This window comes from Sceloporus occidentalis, unplaced genomic scaffold, assembly GCF_023333645.1.
Source record: "Sceloporus occidentalis isolate IW3139 unplaced genomic scaffold, rSceOcc1.0.p SCAF_41, whole genome shotgun sequence".
NCBI classification, from domain to species: domain Eukaryota; kingdom Metazoa; phylum Chordata; class Lepidosauria; order Squamata; family Phrynosomatidae; genus Sceloporus; species Sceloporus occidentalis.
Window position 1 is genome coordinate 4,801,361 of NW_028317021.1, and position 20,149 is coordinate 4,821,509.

At 40.8% G+C, this 20,149-nt stretch overlaps 1 protein-coding gene across 4 annotated transcripts in view; it reads left to right on the top strand.

The window, feature by feature from the left end:
- Positions 1-19,599, top strand: part of LOC149290008 (clathrin heavy chain 1-like) — a 52,062-nt gene extending 32,463 nt beyond the window's left edge. For 2 of the 4 annotated variants that reach the window (XM_089489992.1, XM_089489994.1), the window contains exons 15-33: positions 477-602; positions 890-1,032; positions 1,390-1,624; positions 2,883-3,005; positions 3,517-3,662; positions 4,006-4,189; positions 4,753-4,945; positions 5,932-6,089; positions 6,208-6,372; positions 6,913-7,020; positions 8,034-8,201; positions 8,879-9,028; positions 10,214-10,345; positions 11,269-11,379; positions 12,252-12,422; positions 12,548-12,769; positions 13,429-13,449; positions 16,006-16,081; positions 18,318-19,599. In XM_089489992.1, the coding sequence (XP_089346118.1) occupies positions 477-602; positions 890-1,032; positions 1,390-1,624; positions 2,883-3,005; positions 3,517-3,662; positions 4,006-4,189; positions 4,753-4,945; positions 5,932-6,089; positions 6,208-6,372; positions 6,913-7,020; positions 8,034-8,201; positions 8,879-9,028; positions 10,214-10,345; positions 11,269-11,379; positions 12,252-12,422; positions 12,548-12,769; positions 13,429-13,449; positions 16,006-16,081; positions 18,318-18,433 (2,748 nt within the window). In that variant the 3' untranslated portion in view covers positions 18,434-19,599. Of the gene's footprint in view, positions 1-476; positions 603-889; positions 1,033-1,389; positions 1,625-2,882; positions 3,006-3,516; positions 3,663-4,005; positions 4,190-4,752; positions 4,946-5,931; positions 6,090-6,207; positions 6,373-6,912; positions 7,021-8,033; positions 8,202-8,878; positions 9,029-10,213; positions 10,346-11,268; positions 11,380-12,251; positions 12,423-12,547; positions 12,770-13,428; positions 13,450-16,005; positions 16,082-16,968; positions 17,003-18,317 lie in introns of all 4 variants that reach the window. The other 2 variants (XM_089489995.1, XM_089489993.1) reach the window with 2 other exon arrangements.
- Positions 19,600-20,149: the final 550 nt, after the last annotated feature.

A 20,149-nucleotide genomic window follows, 5' to 3' on the forward strand; every position in this document is an offset into this window, starting at 1 on the left:
GAACTGTAAGATGGAGCAAAGAGTACTTTGGTGGATTCAGAGAAACAAAAGAGTTAAGATGGAAAACAATTGATCTTTATTTCTCTTTTATTTAAAAATGTGGGATTGTAATACAATTTTTCTTGGTGAAATGTCGTGGGCCACATTGCTACATTCTGTTCATTTCAAAATGTAAATGTATTGTAAACACAGCAAGTGTTAATCTGGTAATTTAAATCCTTGCTTTGTGTATAGACTAACAGGTTATTGCTTTCATATGAATGCTATCACAAAGGAATTGTGTACTTTCGGGAAAACCTACCTCTTGATTATATTATGGTGTGTTATTGTGCATCATAACAGTGTGGGTAGATTAAGAGAGTTCCATTATTTACCTAGATGTTGTGTTCCTTCTGGATTTGTGTTCATACTTTATCATTTTCGTGGTTCTAATAGTGCTGCCTTGCACTATATCTTCTCTTCCCCTCCTTATACAGGAAGCCAAGCTTACTGACCAGCTTCCCCTCATCATTGTTTGTGACAGATTTGACTTTGTTCATGACCTGGTTCTCTACCTGTACCGTAACAACCTCCAGAAATACATTGAGATCTATGTTCAAAAGGTAAAGCATAAACTCCAATAAGCATTGCTAAGAGCACATTTGAAACAGTAATAACAAATCTTTCCTCGCTGCATGTAGAACTACCAAGCATTTGGTACGACATAAATGTGTTGGGTAAGGAATTAACTGTGGGGCAAACCAATGGAACTGAATTGGGCCCTGGGTGAGGATGGTTATTTACATGGTACTCCAGGTTTGGAGAACATTTGCAATATATATTTCATCTATGTTCACACTTTGATTTTTTCTTGCAAGTCTTAAAACGCAAGACATTTAACTTGTCTTAGGTAAACCCAAGCCGTATTCCAGCAGTGGTCGGAGGGCTTCTTGATGTGGATTGTTCTGAAGATGTAATTAAGAACTTGATCATGGTGGTGAGAGGCCAGTTCTCAACGGATGAATTAGTTGCTGAAGTCGAAAAAAGAAATAGGTAAGACCCCTATGATTGAATTAAAATTTCCAGCTCTCATCCAGAATTGGTTTATTTCTAAAGAACTGTTGGATTTATTTTTTAACTATATGGTAATGAAGGCAATGTGCACACCTTGTGAAGCAGCCGTGTAAATCAAACATGGCAGTTCAGATTTTGGTACAGTGGGAGAATGCCTTCTATTCCCTCCTTTTCTTTTTCTTCTTTAACTGAAGGCTGACTGTTGGGTAGCTGCTTTTCAGAGAACACTCCACTGAAGCTGGAAGATACAAGTGAAATGTGGTTCTTGGACAGGTGCCAGTCATGGAAAGGTCAAACTTTAACCGTGTAGTAAATGAAGCTATGTTTTTCTTTAAGGCTTAAGTTGCTTCTGCCATGGCTTGAGTCCCGAATCCATGAAGGCTGTGAAGAACCAGCAACACACAACGCACTGGCTAAAATCTATATTGACAGCAACAACAACCCAGAACGCTTCTTGCGGGAGAACCCTTTCTATGATAGCCGGGTTGTAGGCAAATACTGTGAAAAGAGAGACCCGCACTTGGCGTGTGTTGCTTATGAGAGGGGGCAGTGTGATCTTGAGCTCATCAAGGTTAGTGTTCATTGGGAGTTTTTTTGGATGTGAAAACTTAAAGGCAGAGGAAAGGGGAATGGTTCTCTTTGTACTAACACTTAACATATCACAGTTTTGTTTGCGGAGTGGTTCCTGTAAGTCAGTAGGTTTCAAACTGTATGCCAGGGAATTCAGAGATTTCTTAGCAAGAAGATGAGTAATCAACAGGCCACATTATTTTTCTTCAATTCAGTTCAGCCCCATTCCCCATCCTCACATGCACATACCATTGTCAGCTTTTCTTTGTAGCAGAGGACCTTTTCTTTCAGGTATGCTGATTCCTCAGTGGACAGTTCAGCGTAGCTTTAGAGAATCCTTCCTCCAGAGTTAGTAAGCCACTGTACTAGTTAAACACTATTAGCTTCTGGGTGGAGAAAAAAAACCCTCCAGCAACTAACTTTCACTAGCCCATTGTATGTCTGACAAACTAGCTCTTACACTGGATTGGCAACAAGTATACCACAATTTGGCTAAGGTTTTCTTGTCTTTTTAGTAGTTGTACTGTACTGCTAGGACTAAAGACTGATGTCTCCTGAAATTTAAAGTGCATCTCCATTCATAGGACTGATTTTTTTTAAAATAAAGCTCCTGTTGTTGAAACACTTGTGGTTGGATCAAGTTAAAATTCTTATAATGATGACAAAACAGAAGGTGATGCTATATCACTTGAGGCTAACTTGTAGCTTGGTACTTGGACACACTCAAAATAAAATTGATCTCTTGTGCTGCTCTGCTAAAGAGTTATACTGTGGATGCTTTTGAATATTTGTCTGCATTCAGTTTTGTGTAGCTCTTACAAAGTATTTCAGTTAAATCAAAAATTGCGAGTATTTTCAGAAGGCTGTTTGTACTTGCCTTTTGTCAGGCTGCAGCTGTTCTTGCAAGACATGATACATTAAATCACTCAGACCTCATGGACCCATGTTTCATGTATGATACTTCAGTGTGTTGCATCTTGCCTTTCTTCTAAAACTACACTGCAACACAAATGTTACAGAAACCAAGATAAAATCATCTGTTTGGTAAAGTCAAGCACAGTAAACTGTGCCTCTTGAACCTTAAAGAAAAGCTGTCCAATAAAAAGTGCCAAAAAGTTGAGAGCTTGGCAAACAAGTCACATTTCAGCTTGAATGCAACTAACTGTGAAGCTGGAAATAACTTCTTGTAAATACCCACTTTCACTTCAGAATATATCCTTAGGTTTTTTCTCCTCTTTCTCTGCACTTGTTTCTTTTAGGTCTGCAATGAGAACTCCTTGTTTAAGAGTGAAGCGCGTTACCTAGTACGCAGAAAAGATCCAGAACTGTGGGTCAGTGTTCTGGAAGAAAACAATCCATTCAGAAGACCACTCATTGATCAGGTAGGCCAAGGAGGTTGAATTTTTCAAAAAAAATAATTATAATCTTGAAAAATTAACTGGTGAATGTGGAAGAAATTTGCCCTGTTTTACTATGGAGTTTTCTGAAGTGGGTAACAGTGGCCAAAGATCATTTGTCCTCCCTTGTGCTTCTCTTTTAAATAATATTAGTTTGGCTTCTTTAATACTCTTTGAGTACTGCGCTCTCTGCTGTCTGTGTCTTTTCTGTTTCAACTAGCTGAGGAAGCCATTTTCACTTGAAGCAATGCAAAATTCTGCCTTCTTCAAAGATTGTAATAATTTTTGCTTTGGTTGAATGCAAAGGAGGCTCCCCAAAATATGGTAGTAAACCCTCTCCTAAGGCATCTGTTTCTTTCATAAATGCCAAACTGCGTTCCTTGAAGGCTGTATTTCTGAAGGGCATTCCTGCTCTCCTTTTTTTATTTGCTCCCTAAAACTACGCTGTTGTTATGCTCTCCTCAGTGATAATAACAGGTCATTTTTTAAATGCCAGGTTGTCCAGACAGCATTATCGGAAACACAGGATCCAGAGGAGGTTTCTGTGACGGTCAAAGCCTTTATGACTGCTGATCTGCCCAATGAACTTATTGAGTTGCTTGAAAAGATTGTTCTGGATAATTCTGTCTTCAGTGAGCATAGGTAGGAGTGGGAAGTTCTCCCAAATACAAAGAAATGACTTTCATTTTTCACTTGTGGGGTCATTGCTCTAAAACAAATATATTGTGCAGTATGGTACAAGCCATACTTCTCTCATTCTGTGCTTGAGAATAATTAACAAGATACTTGTTGGCTTGAAGATGGCTCTAACTTAAACTGTTAGAAACTAGGCTCTTGTTATAAGTGAATACTGATGTTTTGAATGATTTGCTACTATCTGTCTTGCAGTTTTATTTTATTGGTGCAGACCTGTAAATCATTCCTTTATAAAACTCAGTAGGAATACTGATTGCCTTGACTAATGACATCTTTGTTACCATTAAAGGAATCTCCAGAATCTACTAATTTTGACTGCCATTAAAGCAGACCGTACACGTGTGATGGAGTACATCAACCGTCTGGATAACTATGATGCCCCAGATATTGCAAATATTGCTATAAGCAACGAACTTTATGAAGAAGCTTTTGCCATCTTTAGGAAATTTGATGTGAATACTTCTGCGATTCAGGTGAGGCATAGTCACAATGGACAAGTTATATAGCTGTAGACGTCTACCTTGATATTTAAAATACAGGTATACTTCAGTTAACCAAGTAGATGTGTTCCTGGGCATTACTTCTGTAACAGAAACTTTGGTACCAGAGGCAGAAATAACATGGAAAGAATAGGGATAGGTTCTTACACCACAAAAAAGAAGAGCACTTCAATATGTTTCAGCAAACTTTTTATCTAAAACTAACCATATGCACATGTGAAATGAAACAACTAGCTCAAATAAGCCTTACATAAGTAAAAAACATTTTCATCCTTTGAGAAACCACTTGAAAGCGTCCAAAATGCATCCATCTTTCTTATGATTTCCATTTTGGTGGCCAAACTAATATATCTATGTTCTTTTTTAACATACTGGGCGAAGTGAATGAAGGACAAAAATATTATTTATTTATTTAGAAGTATGTGGATTTCCCTCTTTTAGTAGATTTGAATTACGCCCTTCCCATCTTCCACCACACCCATGCTGCCTACTATACATTTGCTGAGACAACTTTGACAATGTTTGTAACCTTCTAGGTATTGATAGAACATATTGGCAACTTGGACCGTGCTTATGAATTTGCAGAGAGATGTAATGAACCAGCGGTTTGGAGTCAGCTGGCAAGGGCACAGCTCCAAAAGGACTTGGTTAAGGAAGCCATAGACTCTTACATAAAAGCTGATGATCCTTCTGCCTACATGGAAGTTGTTCAGGCAGCCAACAGAAATGGTAAGCCACAGGATTCCTTGAGCTTAGAAGGAACTGTGCAACATGGGAGCCTTAATATATGCCTTAATAATAGGCATCACTGGTGATTTCTTTGGAAACCACCATTTGACAGAAAAGATAGGCAAATGAGAAGAGATAGACAAATGACACCATTTCAATTTTGCGTGCATTCTTAGGTGATCTTCATCCCATTCCCCATCCATCTGTAACTTGTTAAAAAAATTGCATGAAAATTGATACTGTTTTTGAGTGTTTTACCACAAAATATTGACAAGGGTACATATTTTAATCATAGTACAGTGGGCCCTTAGTATCTGCTGAGGTTTGGTTCCAGGGCCTCCTGTGGATACCAAACTCCATGGACACTCAAGTTCCCGTTGTATACAATGACATAGTAAAATTGTGTCCCTTAGATGGTGTCCCTTGTAATATGGCAAAATCAAGGTTGGCTTTTTGGATTTTTTTGGAAATATTTTCAAGCTGTGGATACAGCGTCCATTGATAATGGATGGCCAACTGTATACATTTTTTATTTAAAGTGCATCATGCAAAATTCAGGGATGCACAAACAAGGATAGGACATTTCAGTTCATGTATTAGTCTGAGAAATATGAAGTGTGTTTGTTTGCTTAGAAATGGAGACCAAACACAGTCCCTGAGCATCCTTATGTGATAGGACTGTATCATTAAAAAAAAATTGTTAATGCCGTTTAGAAATCTAGCCTGGCCAGATAACCCCAGTGTCATCTTCTAATTCTTGATTGTTTAAAAGTAACTGATAAAGGTATTGCTCTTCAGATAAACTGATCCTTAAAAATGTTGTTCCAATCTGAGATGAATTTACCAGTATATGTATAGTCTCTTCATACTGCCCAGAGTGGAACGTAGAGTTGTGGTCATTCCATAGCTGCCCTTGCAAGTGTAGGACAGATGAGAAAGTAAGGGAACTAATTTGTCTTCTCCTTTTCTTCCTCCCCCTTGTCAAGATAACTGGGAGGATCTGGTTAAATTCTTGCAAATGGCTAGGAAAAAGGCAAGAGAATCTTACGTTGAGACTGAACTTATTTTTGCCTTGGCCAAAACGAATAGGCTGTCAGAGTTAGAAGAATTTGTCAGTGGCCCTAACAATGCTCACATACAACAGGTATGTTTTTGTGTTTAAAATTCAGCAGTGTCAACTACCCTAACTTCTGACTTTGCATCAACTGCACAAATACTAGCCCTAGTATTCTTTCACTGTCACAGATCTTCTGTCTCTTTAGGTTGGAGATCGCTGCTATGAGGAAGGCATGTATGATGCAGCAAAGCTGCTGTACAACAACGTTTCTAATTTTGCCCGCCTGGCATCTACACTAGTTCATCTTGGAGAATACCAAGCAGCAGTCGATAGTGCCCGTAAGGCCAATAGCACCAGGACATGGAAAGAGGTAACTTGGTTTTGTGTTTGTTCCAAGAGGAAAGGATGTTATGATTATGTTCCAATGCCAAACAGGTAAACCAAGGTGGAGAAATCTGTGACCTTCCAGATGCTGCTGAGCTTTAGGTCCCATTGGCCATGGGCAAGTTAGCTCATGATGAGGCATGATAGGCTTGATAGTTCACCGGTATCTGGAGAACTGAAGGCTCCCCACCTTTTACGCTATGGCTAGTGTAAAAGGTGTACACTATTTTTAAAGGCATCTGTAAACTATTATAGCACCTTTTTGAAGTAAATAACTGTGCTTAAATGTGCATCTACTGCTCTGTAAAAGACACTTCTCATGGCTTTTCATATGTTTAAATGGGGACCACTTAAATATAGCTTAAATGCTGTATTTATTATACTATTCTAGTATGATTTTACGACAGATGCATGTTTAATGTACAGAAACCTTGGAATCTGAAGGCCTTGAGTGCTTGGGCCTGTAAAACACAAACATGATGTTAAATCGTACATGCTCTGCCAGCAACTTTCTTCTTGTTTCTAGGTCTGCTTTGCCTGTGTGGATGGAAAGGAGTTCCGGCTTGCACAAATATGTGGCTTACACATAGTCATCCATGCTGATGAGCTTGAAGAACTGATCAGCTATTACCAGGTTGGATTCCTTTAACCATCTAAAGTGTAAATGCCCTGTTTCCTTCTTGGCAGTATATTAATCTATGCCATTACTTAGCTCAGCAAGGCAGTTAACAATGTTACAAAAGTGGAAAAGTTCACAAATGAAGCTAACGTAAGCAGCATGCAATATATATCTATTGGGCTCAAACAGGTGTGTGCCTTAACTGCATTTCAGGTTCATTATATAAAATAATAAATGTAATAGTAACTTACTATGATGGGAGGGAGTTTTAATGAATTTGAGACTTAAGAATCAATTTCAATTGAGTTTTGGTCAATTTGTAACCTAAATGACATATGTAGCTAATTTGTATGTATTTATACTTTTAAAAACCTTTTAATAAGTATAGTCCTTGATCACTTGGGTGATGTGAAAACCATCCTAGGGTTACATTGATGCGGAGGTTGAAGAAGGCATTTGAAAAGATGCAGTTTTGAAATTTCTGGACTTGCAGCTTTACAACTTTACAATCCTCTTTAACTTTAAAAGTAAAATTTTGGGCATTCAAATCTGCTGCTGCTTCATTGAAACTGGACTGGGCAACTATGGAAGGCTAGGGGGCCATATTAGCCCTCCAGGAAACCATGAGGGGCAACACCATTTTTGATTTTAAAAATTGTAATTTATTATTTATTTTAATCCCTGGGAGGCTCCAAATATGATAGAAATGCCTTCTGCATCTCCAGAGGTCATATTGGATATTTTGGACCCCCAAAAAATATTTTGTGGAATTTTTTTTACCCCGGAGGCTACATATAGTCAAGGGACTGCACTTTGCCTACCATGATCTAAACTGCCATATACTTCGTGTTCCTTTTACAAACAAGCTGTTCCCACTGACTTTTAGCAGTGTCCAATTGGTTTGGAATTTCATATATCTAAGCTGAACTGCCTATTTGTATACCTTATAATGAATTCCATTCTGAAGTCTTAAGATGCAGACTGTAAAATGGTGTATAATTCGTACATGTTGTGGCCTTGTACCCTAGGATCGTGGATACTTTGAAGAGCTGATTGCCCTCTTAGAAGCTGCTCTAGGCCTGGAGCGTGCTCATATGGGAATGTTCACTGAACTTGCCATCTTGTATTCTAAATACAAACCGCAGAAGATGAGAGAGCACCTGGAACTGTTTTGGTCCAGAGTCAATATTCCAAAGGTATTTGATCCAACTGCAATAAATGCAGTATAATGGAAGCACCCTTTAAAGCTGTAAACACTGATGTTCTGTTGCTCTCACGACAAGCATCCAACATGGTTAAAGTAAAAAAGAATAAAAATCACAATTAACCATATTGGAGTTACAGTCCTAGGTTCTTCATTGCAGGAGTGCTTGAGGTTTGCACCATCTACTTTGTATTTTGCTAAAAGCCTGAAATCCCACCAGTTAGAGTCAGGTACAAAATAGTGGTTAGTTCAGGCAAACATATACTAAAAGTAAAGAAGAGGATGCATTTGAGCACATGCTCATCAGGAATGTCCAGTTGGTATCATAACCAAGCTCTGAAATCCCTTTTCACTCCCACGCCTCCTCCCTCTCCCAGTGGCAATCTAATTTAGTGGTAAAATACCTTTCTTCATTTAGAAAATTAGAAATTGCGAAACCCTTGCTTTGATGTATTATAAATCACCCAGAGATCTTCTAGTAGACCCCAAATAACTTCCTCCTTACCCCAGTTTAGGATGTTAAAGGGCATTAGTGAACTACTTCCACTAAATAAGAGTGAACACTAATATTGTACCCTGTGGTGTCTGGGGCAGCCTTCAGTTAAATTCTTGTCCTGGCTCTTGTCTGACTAGTACATGCCTACTTCTTGTCTCACCACATTTCTTCAGGTGCTTCGAGCAGCAGAGCAGGCCCATCTCTGGGGGGAGCTGGTTTTCCTCTATGACAAATACGAAGAATACGACAACGCAATAATTACAATGATGAATCATCCTACCGATGCGTGGAAGGAAGGGCAATTCAAGGATATAATTGCCAAGGTAAGCATCTGTAATGAGAGTACACCTCCATTTGATTTCTTCCGTTTGGTATGCCCATAACTACACTAAGTGCTTGAAGTGACGAAATGTAAAGAGATTCCATCTAAACATTAGGAAGAACTTCTTTATTTGTAAGAGTTCCTTGAGAGTGGAATAAACTGCTTTGCAGGGTTGTGGACTCTCTTCCTTGGGAGGCTTTTAAGCAGAGAGTAGTTGGCCATCTCTTAGGAGTGCTCTGGTTGTAGATTCCTGCATGGTAGGGAGTTGGACTAAATGGCCCTTGTGGTACCTCCCAACGCCATGATTCTTTGAAAAGTATTAAACACAGGAAACATTGTGTGCCCATCTGGCAAGGTCCAAGTTGAAATTGTTCTTGGCAGGACTGCATATAGCATAGTTTGTAGGTGGTTATGACCATTTCTGTTCCAGAAAATAGGATGCTGCCTTATACTGCGTCAGACCTTTGGTCCATCCAGGCCAATATTATTAACTCACTGGCAGCAGCTGTCTAGTATTTCAAGGCAAAAATTTGTTTTTACCTTGTGATGCTGGGTACTGAACTTGGCAGCTTCTGTATATTCAAATGATATGCTCTACCACTGAGCTACAACCTCTTCCTCTAGGGATTTAGATGTTAAAACACGTGTTGTGTAATCTAAACATTGTGTTTCAGGGTGAATTTTCTTTTCAGACAATAATATCTTGTGTGCACATACTTTAACCCTTGTTCTTCTTTTTCTTATGAAAGGGATAGGAATTTTGACGTAGGGTTTTTTTAAGCTGTCTAAACCTATTCCTTTTTTGGTACAATAGGACCAAAATATTTCTGTCAAAAATTCTAAACATACCTGCATTGAAATGCAGAGCTTCTAAATTCTTGAGATCAGATACCAACATAAGAATTGTACCAGGTCAGACCCAAGACCCAACCACTATTGTTAGTCTTTGAATAGGGCAAGAGTGTAGTAGCACTTCCCCACCCATGCTCTTCAGACACTAGGTTTGGAAGGCATAAGCATTTTTAAAACACTGTCATCATAACTACTAGACATTAATACCCCTGTTCTCTATAAATTTGTCCAGTCTGCTTTGTCAGGATTATCCACTAATTTTTTAATTAAATCTGATGCAATTAATTCACTTCAGAGGCAACCAATTATCTCACAGTTTTTCCTTGCTCTCTAGGTAGCCAATGTGGAACTATATTACAAAGCCCTTCAGTTCTACTTGGATTATAAACCTTTGCTGATCAATGATCTCCTTCTGGTATTATCTCCACGGTTGGATCACACTAGGACAGTCAGCTTTTTCTCCAAGGTGAGTTGTAGGATGCATTCTAAAGGTGGCTAAAATACTTGCTTCTATCTACATTCTTCGGCTTTCACTGGAAGTTCAGGGCAAGAGAGCTTATGTATTAACATGCTGAGATAATCTTTAATTTTTTTCTCCATTTTCTAATCTATTTGCTGTTCATGCCAATTTATATAAATTAGCTTAAGTCTTTAAACAATCCAGTTCTCAAATTTCTTTTAAAATAAAGCTTTAGCATGCAGAAAACATCTGGTTTTGTTTTGGGAGAGTATGTGTTTCTAACCCTAGGGTTTAACTTGACTAACTATGGCCCGTTACAGACGGGCCTAAAAGTGTGCGCTCCACGCATGCTAGGGTTAGAAAGGGGCGTCCTTTCCGGACGCCCCCAACCCTAGCACGTGCGGAGCGTGCACAAAATGGTGGCGGCCGTTCCACACGGCCGCCGCCATTACAACGTCATGACCGCGCCGCCTCTATATGGGGCGGCGCAGACGTGACGTTGTCACGCCGCGCCAGGGCGAATAGTGCGCCCCTTCCCTAGCTGCAAAAGGAGCTCCGAAACGGAGCTCCTTTTGCCGTTTGCGTCACTGGGCGCAGCTTTTAGACAGCTGCGCCCAGCGACGCAGAGGAGAACCTCCCCGCTGCCGCGGGGTGTCCTTGGGGCTTGAAGCCCTAAGGACACCCCTTTCCTGGCTGCGGGGAAGGGGCCTTTTGCCACTTCCCCGCAGCCTGGAAAGCAGCGGATCGGGGCCTCAGTGGCTGCCGCTCTGGCTGCTGAGGCCCCGATCCAGCGGAGAAAGGGGCGGGTGCAGGCCGCCGCTTTTCGGCCGTCTGTAACCCGCCTATGTGGGCTTGGTTGTTTCAGAAGCATACTTGTGTAATGACTTTCAAAAGCAGCCTTTTATCTAAATTGTTGCATTGTTCTGTAGGTTAATCAACTGCCTCTAGTGAAACCTTACTTACGCTCAGTCCAGAACCATAATAATAAAGGAGTCAATGAGGCTCTGAACAATCTTTTGACAGAAGAGGAAGACTATCAGGTGAGTTTATGGAGCAGTGATAATAGTATGGCTTGATAGAAAGATGAATATGGTAGGAGTGCCAAGTGGTCACTTAATGCATGACTCACTCTAAAATATTGGACACTTGCAGTCAAGTCCATCCTCTTAACACTCTGCTAAAGTAACACTAACTACAGCTAGTGATTTTGCTGGTGCTGTGAAGTCCTAATTCAATGCGGACTCTTCCTGCACCAAGAGGCAACCATTTTGTAGTAAATGGATCCCTAAGTTGTTTGTAAGTATCTACATGAACCGCCTCCCTTCTGATTTGTGTATAATAATTGCTCTTCTAATCTCCTGTCACATCATGTGAAGCCTTTTGAACACTGCTTTTTGCCCATTGCTGTGTTGAGAAAGTTTTGCTAAATGCTGAAGGCCGCCTTCACAGGAGGACTGTGGAAGAATTGATACAGTGTAGTGGGTAGAGTGGTGGATTGGGGTTTAGGCAGCCCAGGTTCAAGTCCGCATTCTGCCATGCAACTCACTGAAAGTCACCTTAGACCAGTGACTAAGGGCCCAAACAGACAGGCCAAAACAAAGCTGATTCGGGCCACTTTGGAAGTGTGCTGTTTAAATGATACGTACGTCCTAAGAGGCCAGAAGCTGTGCCAAAGCCAGCTTTGGCACAGCTTCTGGCCTCTTGAGATGCATGTGTCATTTAAACAGCATACCTTCAAAGTGACCCAGTCTCAGTATGACCTGCCTCACAGGGTTGTTGTGGGAATGGAAAAGGACAGTTATGCATACCTTCAGCTCCTTGGAGGAAAGGCAGAATATGATGGTTCTTTTAAAAAAAGATTTCACCACTTAACTCCTCCATGTGCTGATTACCTTTCTGTTCCTCCAAACAGGGCTTGCGAGCATCCATTGATGCCTACGATAACTTTGATAACATTACACTGGCTCAGCGCTTAGAGAAACATGAATTGATCGAGTTCAGACGTATTGCTGCTTACCTGTACAAAGGCAATAATAGATGGAAACAGAGTGTGGAGCTCTGCAAGAAAGATCGTCTTTATAAGGTCTGTTAATGTTCATGATTCCTTTTTGCATGTCTTGGATCCTCCGAATGTAGGCCAGTCCTACAGTAGTGGTGTAGCTTCCTTATAAATGCAAAGATGAGTTTCATGCTCTTGGTTTTTCACAGGATGCGATGCAGTATGCTGCAGAATCCAAAGATGCTGAACTGGCAGAGAAACTGCTTCAGTGGTTTCTGGAAGAAGACAAGAAGGAGTGTTTTGCAGCATCTCTGTTTACATGCTATGACTTGTTGCATCCTGATGTGGTCCTTGAGCTGGCATGGAGACACAACATTATGGACTTTGCAATGCCTTATTTCATCCAGGTGATGAGGGAATACCTTACCAAAGTAAGTGTAACTTTTCTAAAACAGCTTGTTCCTTGGCATTGTTCTAGGTTCCCACATATCTTTCAGTTTAACAATGTGGCATACATTTACCCAATTTAGCAGATACCATAGTAACCATAACATTCATGGAGGACTTCATCAGTCTTGGGGGGCAAGAAAGGAAAAGGCTAGGTCTGTCTTGTTTAGTTCTCTGTCCACCTTTTTGGGGACTACCAATACCCACTTGGCAGCATTCCGATTTCTAGTTGTCTACTTTTATTGATCAGATTTGATGGCCAGAGCTTCTGATGACTGCTCCCACTATCTGTAAAACATGATGCAACCCTTTTATGCAGCTAATAGCATTATGCAGTTAATAGCACAGCTGTCTGAGGGTATGGACCCTACTGTTTTTCACAATATTTTATTTTGTGCTTTGAACAAAGTAAACCAGTTCACTCAGGAATTATGCCTTCTTTTAAGTTGTTGGTCCCACTGTAGAATACATCCTTTCAAAAGCAAATGGGTGTGAGTGCTTGCCTATTTCCTTCCTTTCTTCTCTCTGTTTGAGTCTTTCCCTTTCTCCCCAACCCAAATATCATTATGTGGTCTTTGCTTTTGTCTTCGTATGATTTCTTGGTTTATTGATTTTAAGTATTCCCCTCTGAATTTTCTTGCAGGTTGATGGTCTGTTTAATAAGGTGACAGTCTCTCTGGTTTTACACTGTATTCCCCATTTGTGTCCCTTAAAACATATCTAAGGTTACATGGGAGTGGAGCTGTAGCTTTTGCTGAAAAGCAGAATAATCTAGCTTGGTCTAACTAATGCTGTAGTGGATATATCTTCCTAAATAACTTAGAAAAATCCAGCCAGACCTTGCTTGCTTCATCCGTTGGGGAAAAAATGTGAGCATTGAAACAATGTACCTGGCAGCTGTAGATGTGATCAAAACTTGGATATTCAATGTCCAAGAGCCAAATTCTCACTCTTAACACTTAGTTGCTAGTGAAAGCTGCAAAGCTGTTATGTTGCCTGGCCAGAGTTACAGTCCAAAAGCTAGCTGGAGGCTTTCCCCCTCTCCTCTTTAGAGAAGAGACAAGACCATAATAAGGTTGTTTGTGTTGGAGGAGGAGGAGGAAATATGGTTTTACAAAGAATTTCAGACATTAACAGCTCTGATCCTTTTTAATGTTTAAGATCTAATGTGGAGGGTAGACCGAATGAGCCGTGTCATGGCTCAGTTCAAGCAGAACTCTGGTTGGATTTTGCAAGTGATAAGTGTTTACTAAATATTCAGTCTTTCAGAAAAAGCATGCATGATGACACTAGTTTTTACGATAAAAACTAATCTAGTCATGGTATTAGTAACAAACTGGAGAATGAATTCCCACCCTGCTATTGTGAAGACATTTAACTTCCCCCACATAAGCGTGTATCTAACAGCTAAGTCTATATCCTGCGACCAAAAGACATACTTCCTATTAACAAAACTCAAACACTTTAAAAAGAGAGAGAGAATAGGTATGGTAGATTAGTTCAGTTGCTTGTCTGCCATTTTGTGGATAGAAATTAAAAGAATCATTTAAAAAACTACCCTATTGGGAGGAAAGAACCTATGATCAGACATGTAGGCTGGCAGGCCTTAAGTTCCAACCGATATGGTGCCACTCCTATTAAGAGGATGTTTTTGATACATTGTCTGCTTCTCCTTTTCATAATTGTTTGCTAGACTACAGGTTGCCATGTGTTTTGGGACTCAGCAGGGCAGCTATAGCAGTTGTAAGTCTAGAATATCAGCATTCTTGTATTTTCCAAGAGCCATGTGGGGAAGGTAGGCAGCGATCGAGGATTGTACTCTATCAAGACATGGATGTTTAAGAACTGGAGGTCCTTCTGTCATCCGTACATTGGAAGGGAAACAGATGGCTAGCATTTCAACCCAGTCCTTAAGAAGGGATCTCTACTTGGCAAATGTAAAGAGAATTTGGTCCTGGCTAAGGCAGAAGTAAGGTTAAGGAATTCTGTGCCCTTAGCTGAAGGAGTGGTTACTACATGAGGACAAAATGTAAATGTGAAACAGTGTTTTAGAAAAATTCTCTTTTCAGGTCCTAGAAATACAATCCTTATTAAAAACCAAGCTCTGTTTAGGTCACTGTCTCCCGATGACAGTTTCTCCAATACTTTGACTGCCCTAGGCAGTGATGCATGGCAGAGCTTTGGTGGTAATGGGTCACCAAGGAGAAAATTCTCTACCATAATCCTCCAGTGAATACTCCTAGCATTGAGACATGCTGCTGCTGAGGTGGTACATAAAGGAGAGGCAGCTTGAACTTAAATAGAACTTCCTTGTGTTCCTTGTAAATTCACAGGAACTTCCCTTGATGTCCAAAGTAGGCAGAAGCTTTTCTGAGTTTTCTAGTACAGGAGGCTGCCACAACTGTGATGCTGCAGTTAATATGGCATTTTTTCTTGTTGAAGAAATCCATCAGTCCATGTAGCAGGTCTTAACTACTACAGAGAGATGAAACAAGTCCTACCACGCAAGACCTTTGCTGTAACATCAGAGTCAAATAAAACTTTTGTTCACTTTGAGTGAAAGTCCCACCGAGTTGGATAGATAGAGGAGGGGTGGAGAGTCCGCTTCCTCCAAAGTCTGTATCCTCCTAGTCTTAGTCAAGTCTGGTGCGGGAGACAGATGTACCTTTCTGATCTAGCCTTGTCTCCCTCTTCCACCTCAAACATGAGCTTTGAAGAATAGCCCTTTCATCCTCATCCATCCTGAAGCCCTTGTTCAGAGCTTGCATATCTTGTTACCCTCCCTAAACTCAGCTTCTTTGTATGGATAGGTAGGCGCAACCTTGAAGAGGCCGAGCATGGGATGGGAATGGAATATACTATCCCCTGTAGAAGCAAGCAAGGATGGGGGCTTCTTGATGCATGGGTATACACTGGAGTCCATGTTGAACCAGCCCACACAGTATTGGCCATATTGGGCCCCTGTCTCCTTCGAAACCCCAAAGTGCAGCGCCTTGTGAATGAAAGTGGAAATGAACCCCACAGCTGTTGACTTCTGAGCATGCATTTGGGCATTGTTGTGGGAGGATCCAACCGAATAAATTCACAGCTAACTGAAACTGTTAGTTATTTTAAAAGAAAGCTGAATTGGTGGAAGGGATCTGAACTCTTGAGGCAGTTTCAGAATAGAAGCTGTCGAGGCTGTTTTTATCTCACATTTCCTGTTCACATTTTAACTTAGGTGGATAAACTTGATGCTTCCGAAAGCCTAAGGAAAGAAGAAGAACAAGTAACGGAACCCACTCCAATAGTTTTTGGTAGGTAAAGATTTTGTTTCTATTTTTGGCAGGCTTGTTGACTAGGGGGGAAAAAATCTTTACCTAAACTTCATTATTTGTCCACTCCCTTTCTAACATGCACCTCCTGTTTCTGTGTGTTGAAACAGACAGCTGTGAGATTCCTCCGCAGGGTCTAACTAAGATTCTGTTACTGCTAGGAACTCTTATGTACTCATTGCAATGTAAATTCAAATCAGAGGTATTCTGAATCAAATCCACTTAGTATAATTTATTTTTGTCAGATCATCCTGGAGACTGTTAAGCAGTGCAGCTTGTTTATTCAGAAACCTCACTGTGTTTAGTTGAGCTTACCATTGCATATGTTTAGAACTGCAGGCTTAGGACATTGTATTTGCAGATTTTAGATGTTTCCAGAATGGCTCATTGAAGGACAAAATACTAAACAAACAGACAAACAAAAAATGCATATTGCTCATTCATTTACAATCTGAGTGGACCCTGGATTCTGAAATACACTTGGAAAGATCTTATCAACAAATTGTGTGAATGGTCCATTCTGGCAAAACAGATCCCCCAGAAAAAATTGCTCAGTGTGAGATAGGGATGTTACGCTAGAATTGGCTCTTTGCCTCTTTTAATAGAAAACTTCTGTGCTTGAAATTATTTGCTGATCTAAAAGTGCAGTATTACAAGACTAAAATAATATTTCTTAGATTACTTTTGATACTCTCCTGAGCTGGTAAAGGGAGTGGGGAGGAGCAGCCTTTTCATGGGTGACAAGCCTTTTAAGGTGGACTCTGGAAAGATAAGCCCAAATTAAGAAAAAAGAAAGTTCCAGCAACATGTATAAAATCTCTCTTGGCTCATTTGGCAAAAGGTAGACTTTATTGACAATTGCATTCTAGGTCCCTCCATTTAAAGGAAGTTCATGACGGTGAGGTCAGTGTTCTAGTGGGAATGGCTTTCTGTGGGAGTTCAGTACTCCCTGCATGAGGCATGTGTGGTTTTTTTTAGTAGTGTTAACCTATTTGTGGCTGTTCTGTGGCAGAATTAATAATAAAAAAGTCTAGGCTGGGGGAGAGATAACCAACAATTGACTAACCAATATAACTGCCATGTGTGTTCAGCTTCTGACCATGCAGAACATCTGTATTGTATGCTTCCTCTGCATTTTAATCTAGTTTTCACACTATAATTGCTGTGATACTAAATATCCCAAACAAACCCTTGCTCATTTGCTGCTGTATCAGTGAAGAAGGTATAGATGACATATACTGGTGCCATTGAACTGTAAGGTATTGGCTAAAGTAGAGGCTGTCAGCTAAAGTATTACTTGTCCACTTCCATGTTTGGGAAACTCCCACCTCCAGCTCTGTATTTAAATGGTGTACAAGAATTGTCGCTTGATGTCTTTGTAAGTACAGTCAGCCCTCCTTATGCACAGCTTCTGCACCCACAGATTCAACGACTTGAAAATACTCAAAAATATTTTTTCCAAAATGCAAACCTTGATCTTGTGATTTTATTTAAGGGGACACCATTTTATTATCCCATTGTATATAATGGAACTTGAGCATCCATGGACCTTGGTATCCACCTGGGGTGATGTTCCAGGAACCAAACTCTAGTGGATACCAAGGGTCCACAGTGTTTAGATCAGGAAGAGTCATAATTCAGTGGCAGAAGTATTAAATTTCACACACACACACATGCACACAACTGCAACTCAAGGTGGCTTGAGTGGTCCTGTCCCTCCTCCTTTGATCCTCACCACAATCTTGGATGCCCTGTTAGTTTCCTGGCTGAGCGGGGATTTGAACGTGTCTCTTTCCACCCCCAGTCTGACATTCTGACCACTGCACCACACTGGTTCCCAGCACATCTGGAAGAGGCCAGGTTTAATCCCTGTCATCTTCAGTTTAGAAATGTCTTGGCTAATGCTGGGAAAAAGCCCTTGCCTGAAATCCCAGGGTGCTCCTGCTATGGAGTGGACCACTTATCTGGCTATTTAAACATGGTCAAACTTCGAACAAAAGGAACTTTCCATACGCATTGGCTCTCCTGTCAAAAGGGGATGTGTACTTTCTTCTATTTTGATCTTTAAAAAAACCCAAAACACTCCACGCTTGCATACAAAGCAGGGTTGTTCTACAGTGTAGTTTTCGTGCCTGTTAGGTGACATTGGTACAAAAATTCGTAACTTGGCAGGTGTGTGTATATATTTTCTAAACCAACTCTTCCTTCCTCCTTCCAGGCCAACAGTTGATGCTAACGGCAGGCCCCACTGCAGTACCTCCACAAGCCAACTTCTCATATGGGTATCCAGCACCAGGATTCACCCACCCGCCAGTTTATGGTTTCAATATGTAGCTTGCAACCATTTTAACTGGTCACCTTCTCTCTCTGTCCCCTTTTACTTTTTATTTTTCTTTTCTTTGGGGTTTGTTTGTCCAAGGAGGCACAGATGACTTCCCGCATTGGCTTGAATGCCTTTGCAATCCCATTCAGATCAGAGCCATCCAAAGGGCACTGTGTTATTTATTGCTATGTCCTGTTACATTTCAACTTCTAAAGAGGCAGCTTCCCACCTCCATTTTCACACACACACACCCTTTTTTTTCATTTCTCTTTTTGTTACTGACATTTCAAGGCTCTGTCTGAAGGGGAGATGGCACTTCCACAAAACCAACAAACATAGCAATAACTTCTTGAGGCCAGGAGGGGGGACAGACATGCTGGTGCTTCTTGCCCTTTGTAGAATCTCCATTTTCACCTAGAGAGTCTCCTGGCAGCAAGCTGTTAATGCTCACTCCTTCCATGCACACACACACCCCATTTATTTTTGGGGCCATGCAGAGGGATGGGGTGCAATTTATAGAATATTGCGCAAATATATATATAAATATCTATGCCTTCTGAAGTACTGCTTGAAACTGTTGGAGAATAAATTGGATCATATCTCAGAGCAGACACTTCCCAGATCTTTTTTTCCCCTCCCCATGGTACACGGAAATATGACAACTTGGGGGCATCAGATAATACACCTGAAAAGCCCCAAAAGAAACTCATCTGTGAGACTGGAGAAGCAGGGGTCTGAGACGGGGATACAGCCACAATGCATACCAAGAGAACTGTTTGGGAAGACGCAAGGGCAAACTTCTGCTTTATGTATCTTGACACCGAAGCACTATGCCGGTTGCTTTTCATTTGAACTTCTAAACCCTCTGGGCATTTGAAGATGCCTTGTTGAACTGACAACAGTTTGTGTTTTTTTTTTCTGGCTCTGTTGGGGTTGTAACATGTAAATGGTATGCCCACCATTCTCTCCCTCTCTCTCCTTCCCCATCTGCCCCTCTTTTCCTCCCCAACAGAGATTGCCAACAGAGATGTACTACTTTGTGCCACTCTTCAGAGACATATATCATTAACATTTTATGTACTTAAAACTAGACAACAATGTATAATTTATGGCTATGAATCTTGTGCTAATCATGAATATTATGAAAGTCCAATTATAAACATAAACCAAAGCATTATCCACTGTGTGGTTTGAAATCCAGGGGCTGGAGGGAGTTGTGGTGCCAGTCAGCTATGCCAACAAAAAGAAAACGTAGCCATCTCAGAAGGAGGGTCTTTCTGCCTTTGGCAAAACAAGGAAGAGGAGGAAGAGTTTGCCTCCCAAAAGGCCCAATGCATGGAGCCAACAGTAAAGGACTGTGGGACAAAATAGCTAGATGCCAGAGGTTCCCCATCCCTTCCAGTCACTCTGGAGGCACTGAGATTGGTTTTGTTAACTCTCAGGGGTCACCAGATGCAAAATGGTGACTCAAGATGTAGGTAGAGAAATGTACTGGAAAGCACAGGCTCAACAGTTGGGTTACAAGGCACCCGCATCTGCCTTCACTCCCTTCTTCTTTTTCTTTACAAGTCTGTTAGCTTTTCCCTGTGTAAGCCACATACTGCCATCATCTGAGGGGCGAAGGAAGCTGCCTTGAATACTGAGAAATTAAATTCCTTGCAAGGATAGAAGACCTTGTGTGATTTTGAAGAATTTTGGCCATAGAATGTTACCTTCTGCTGTCTCGA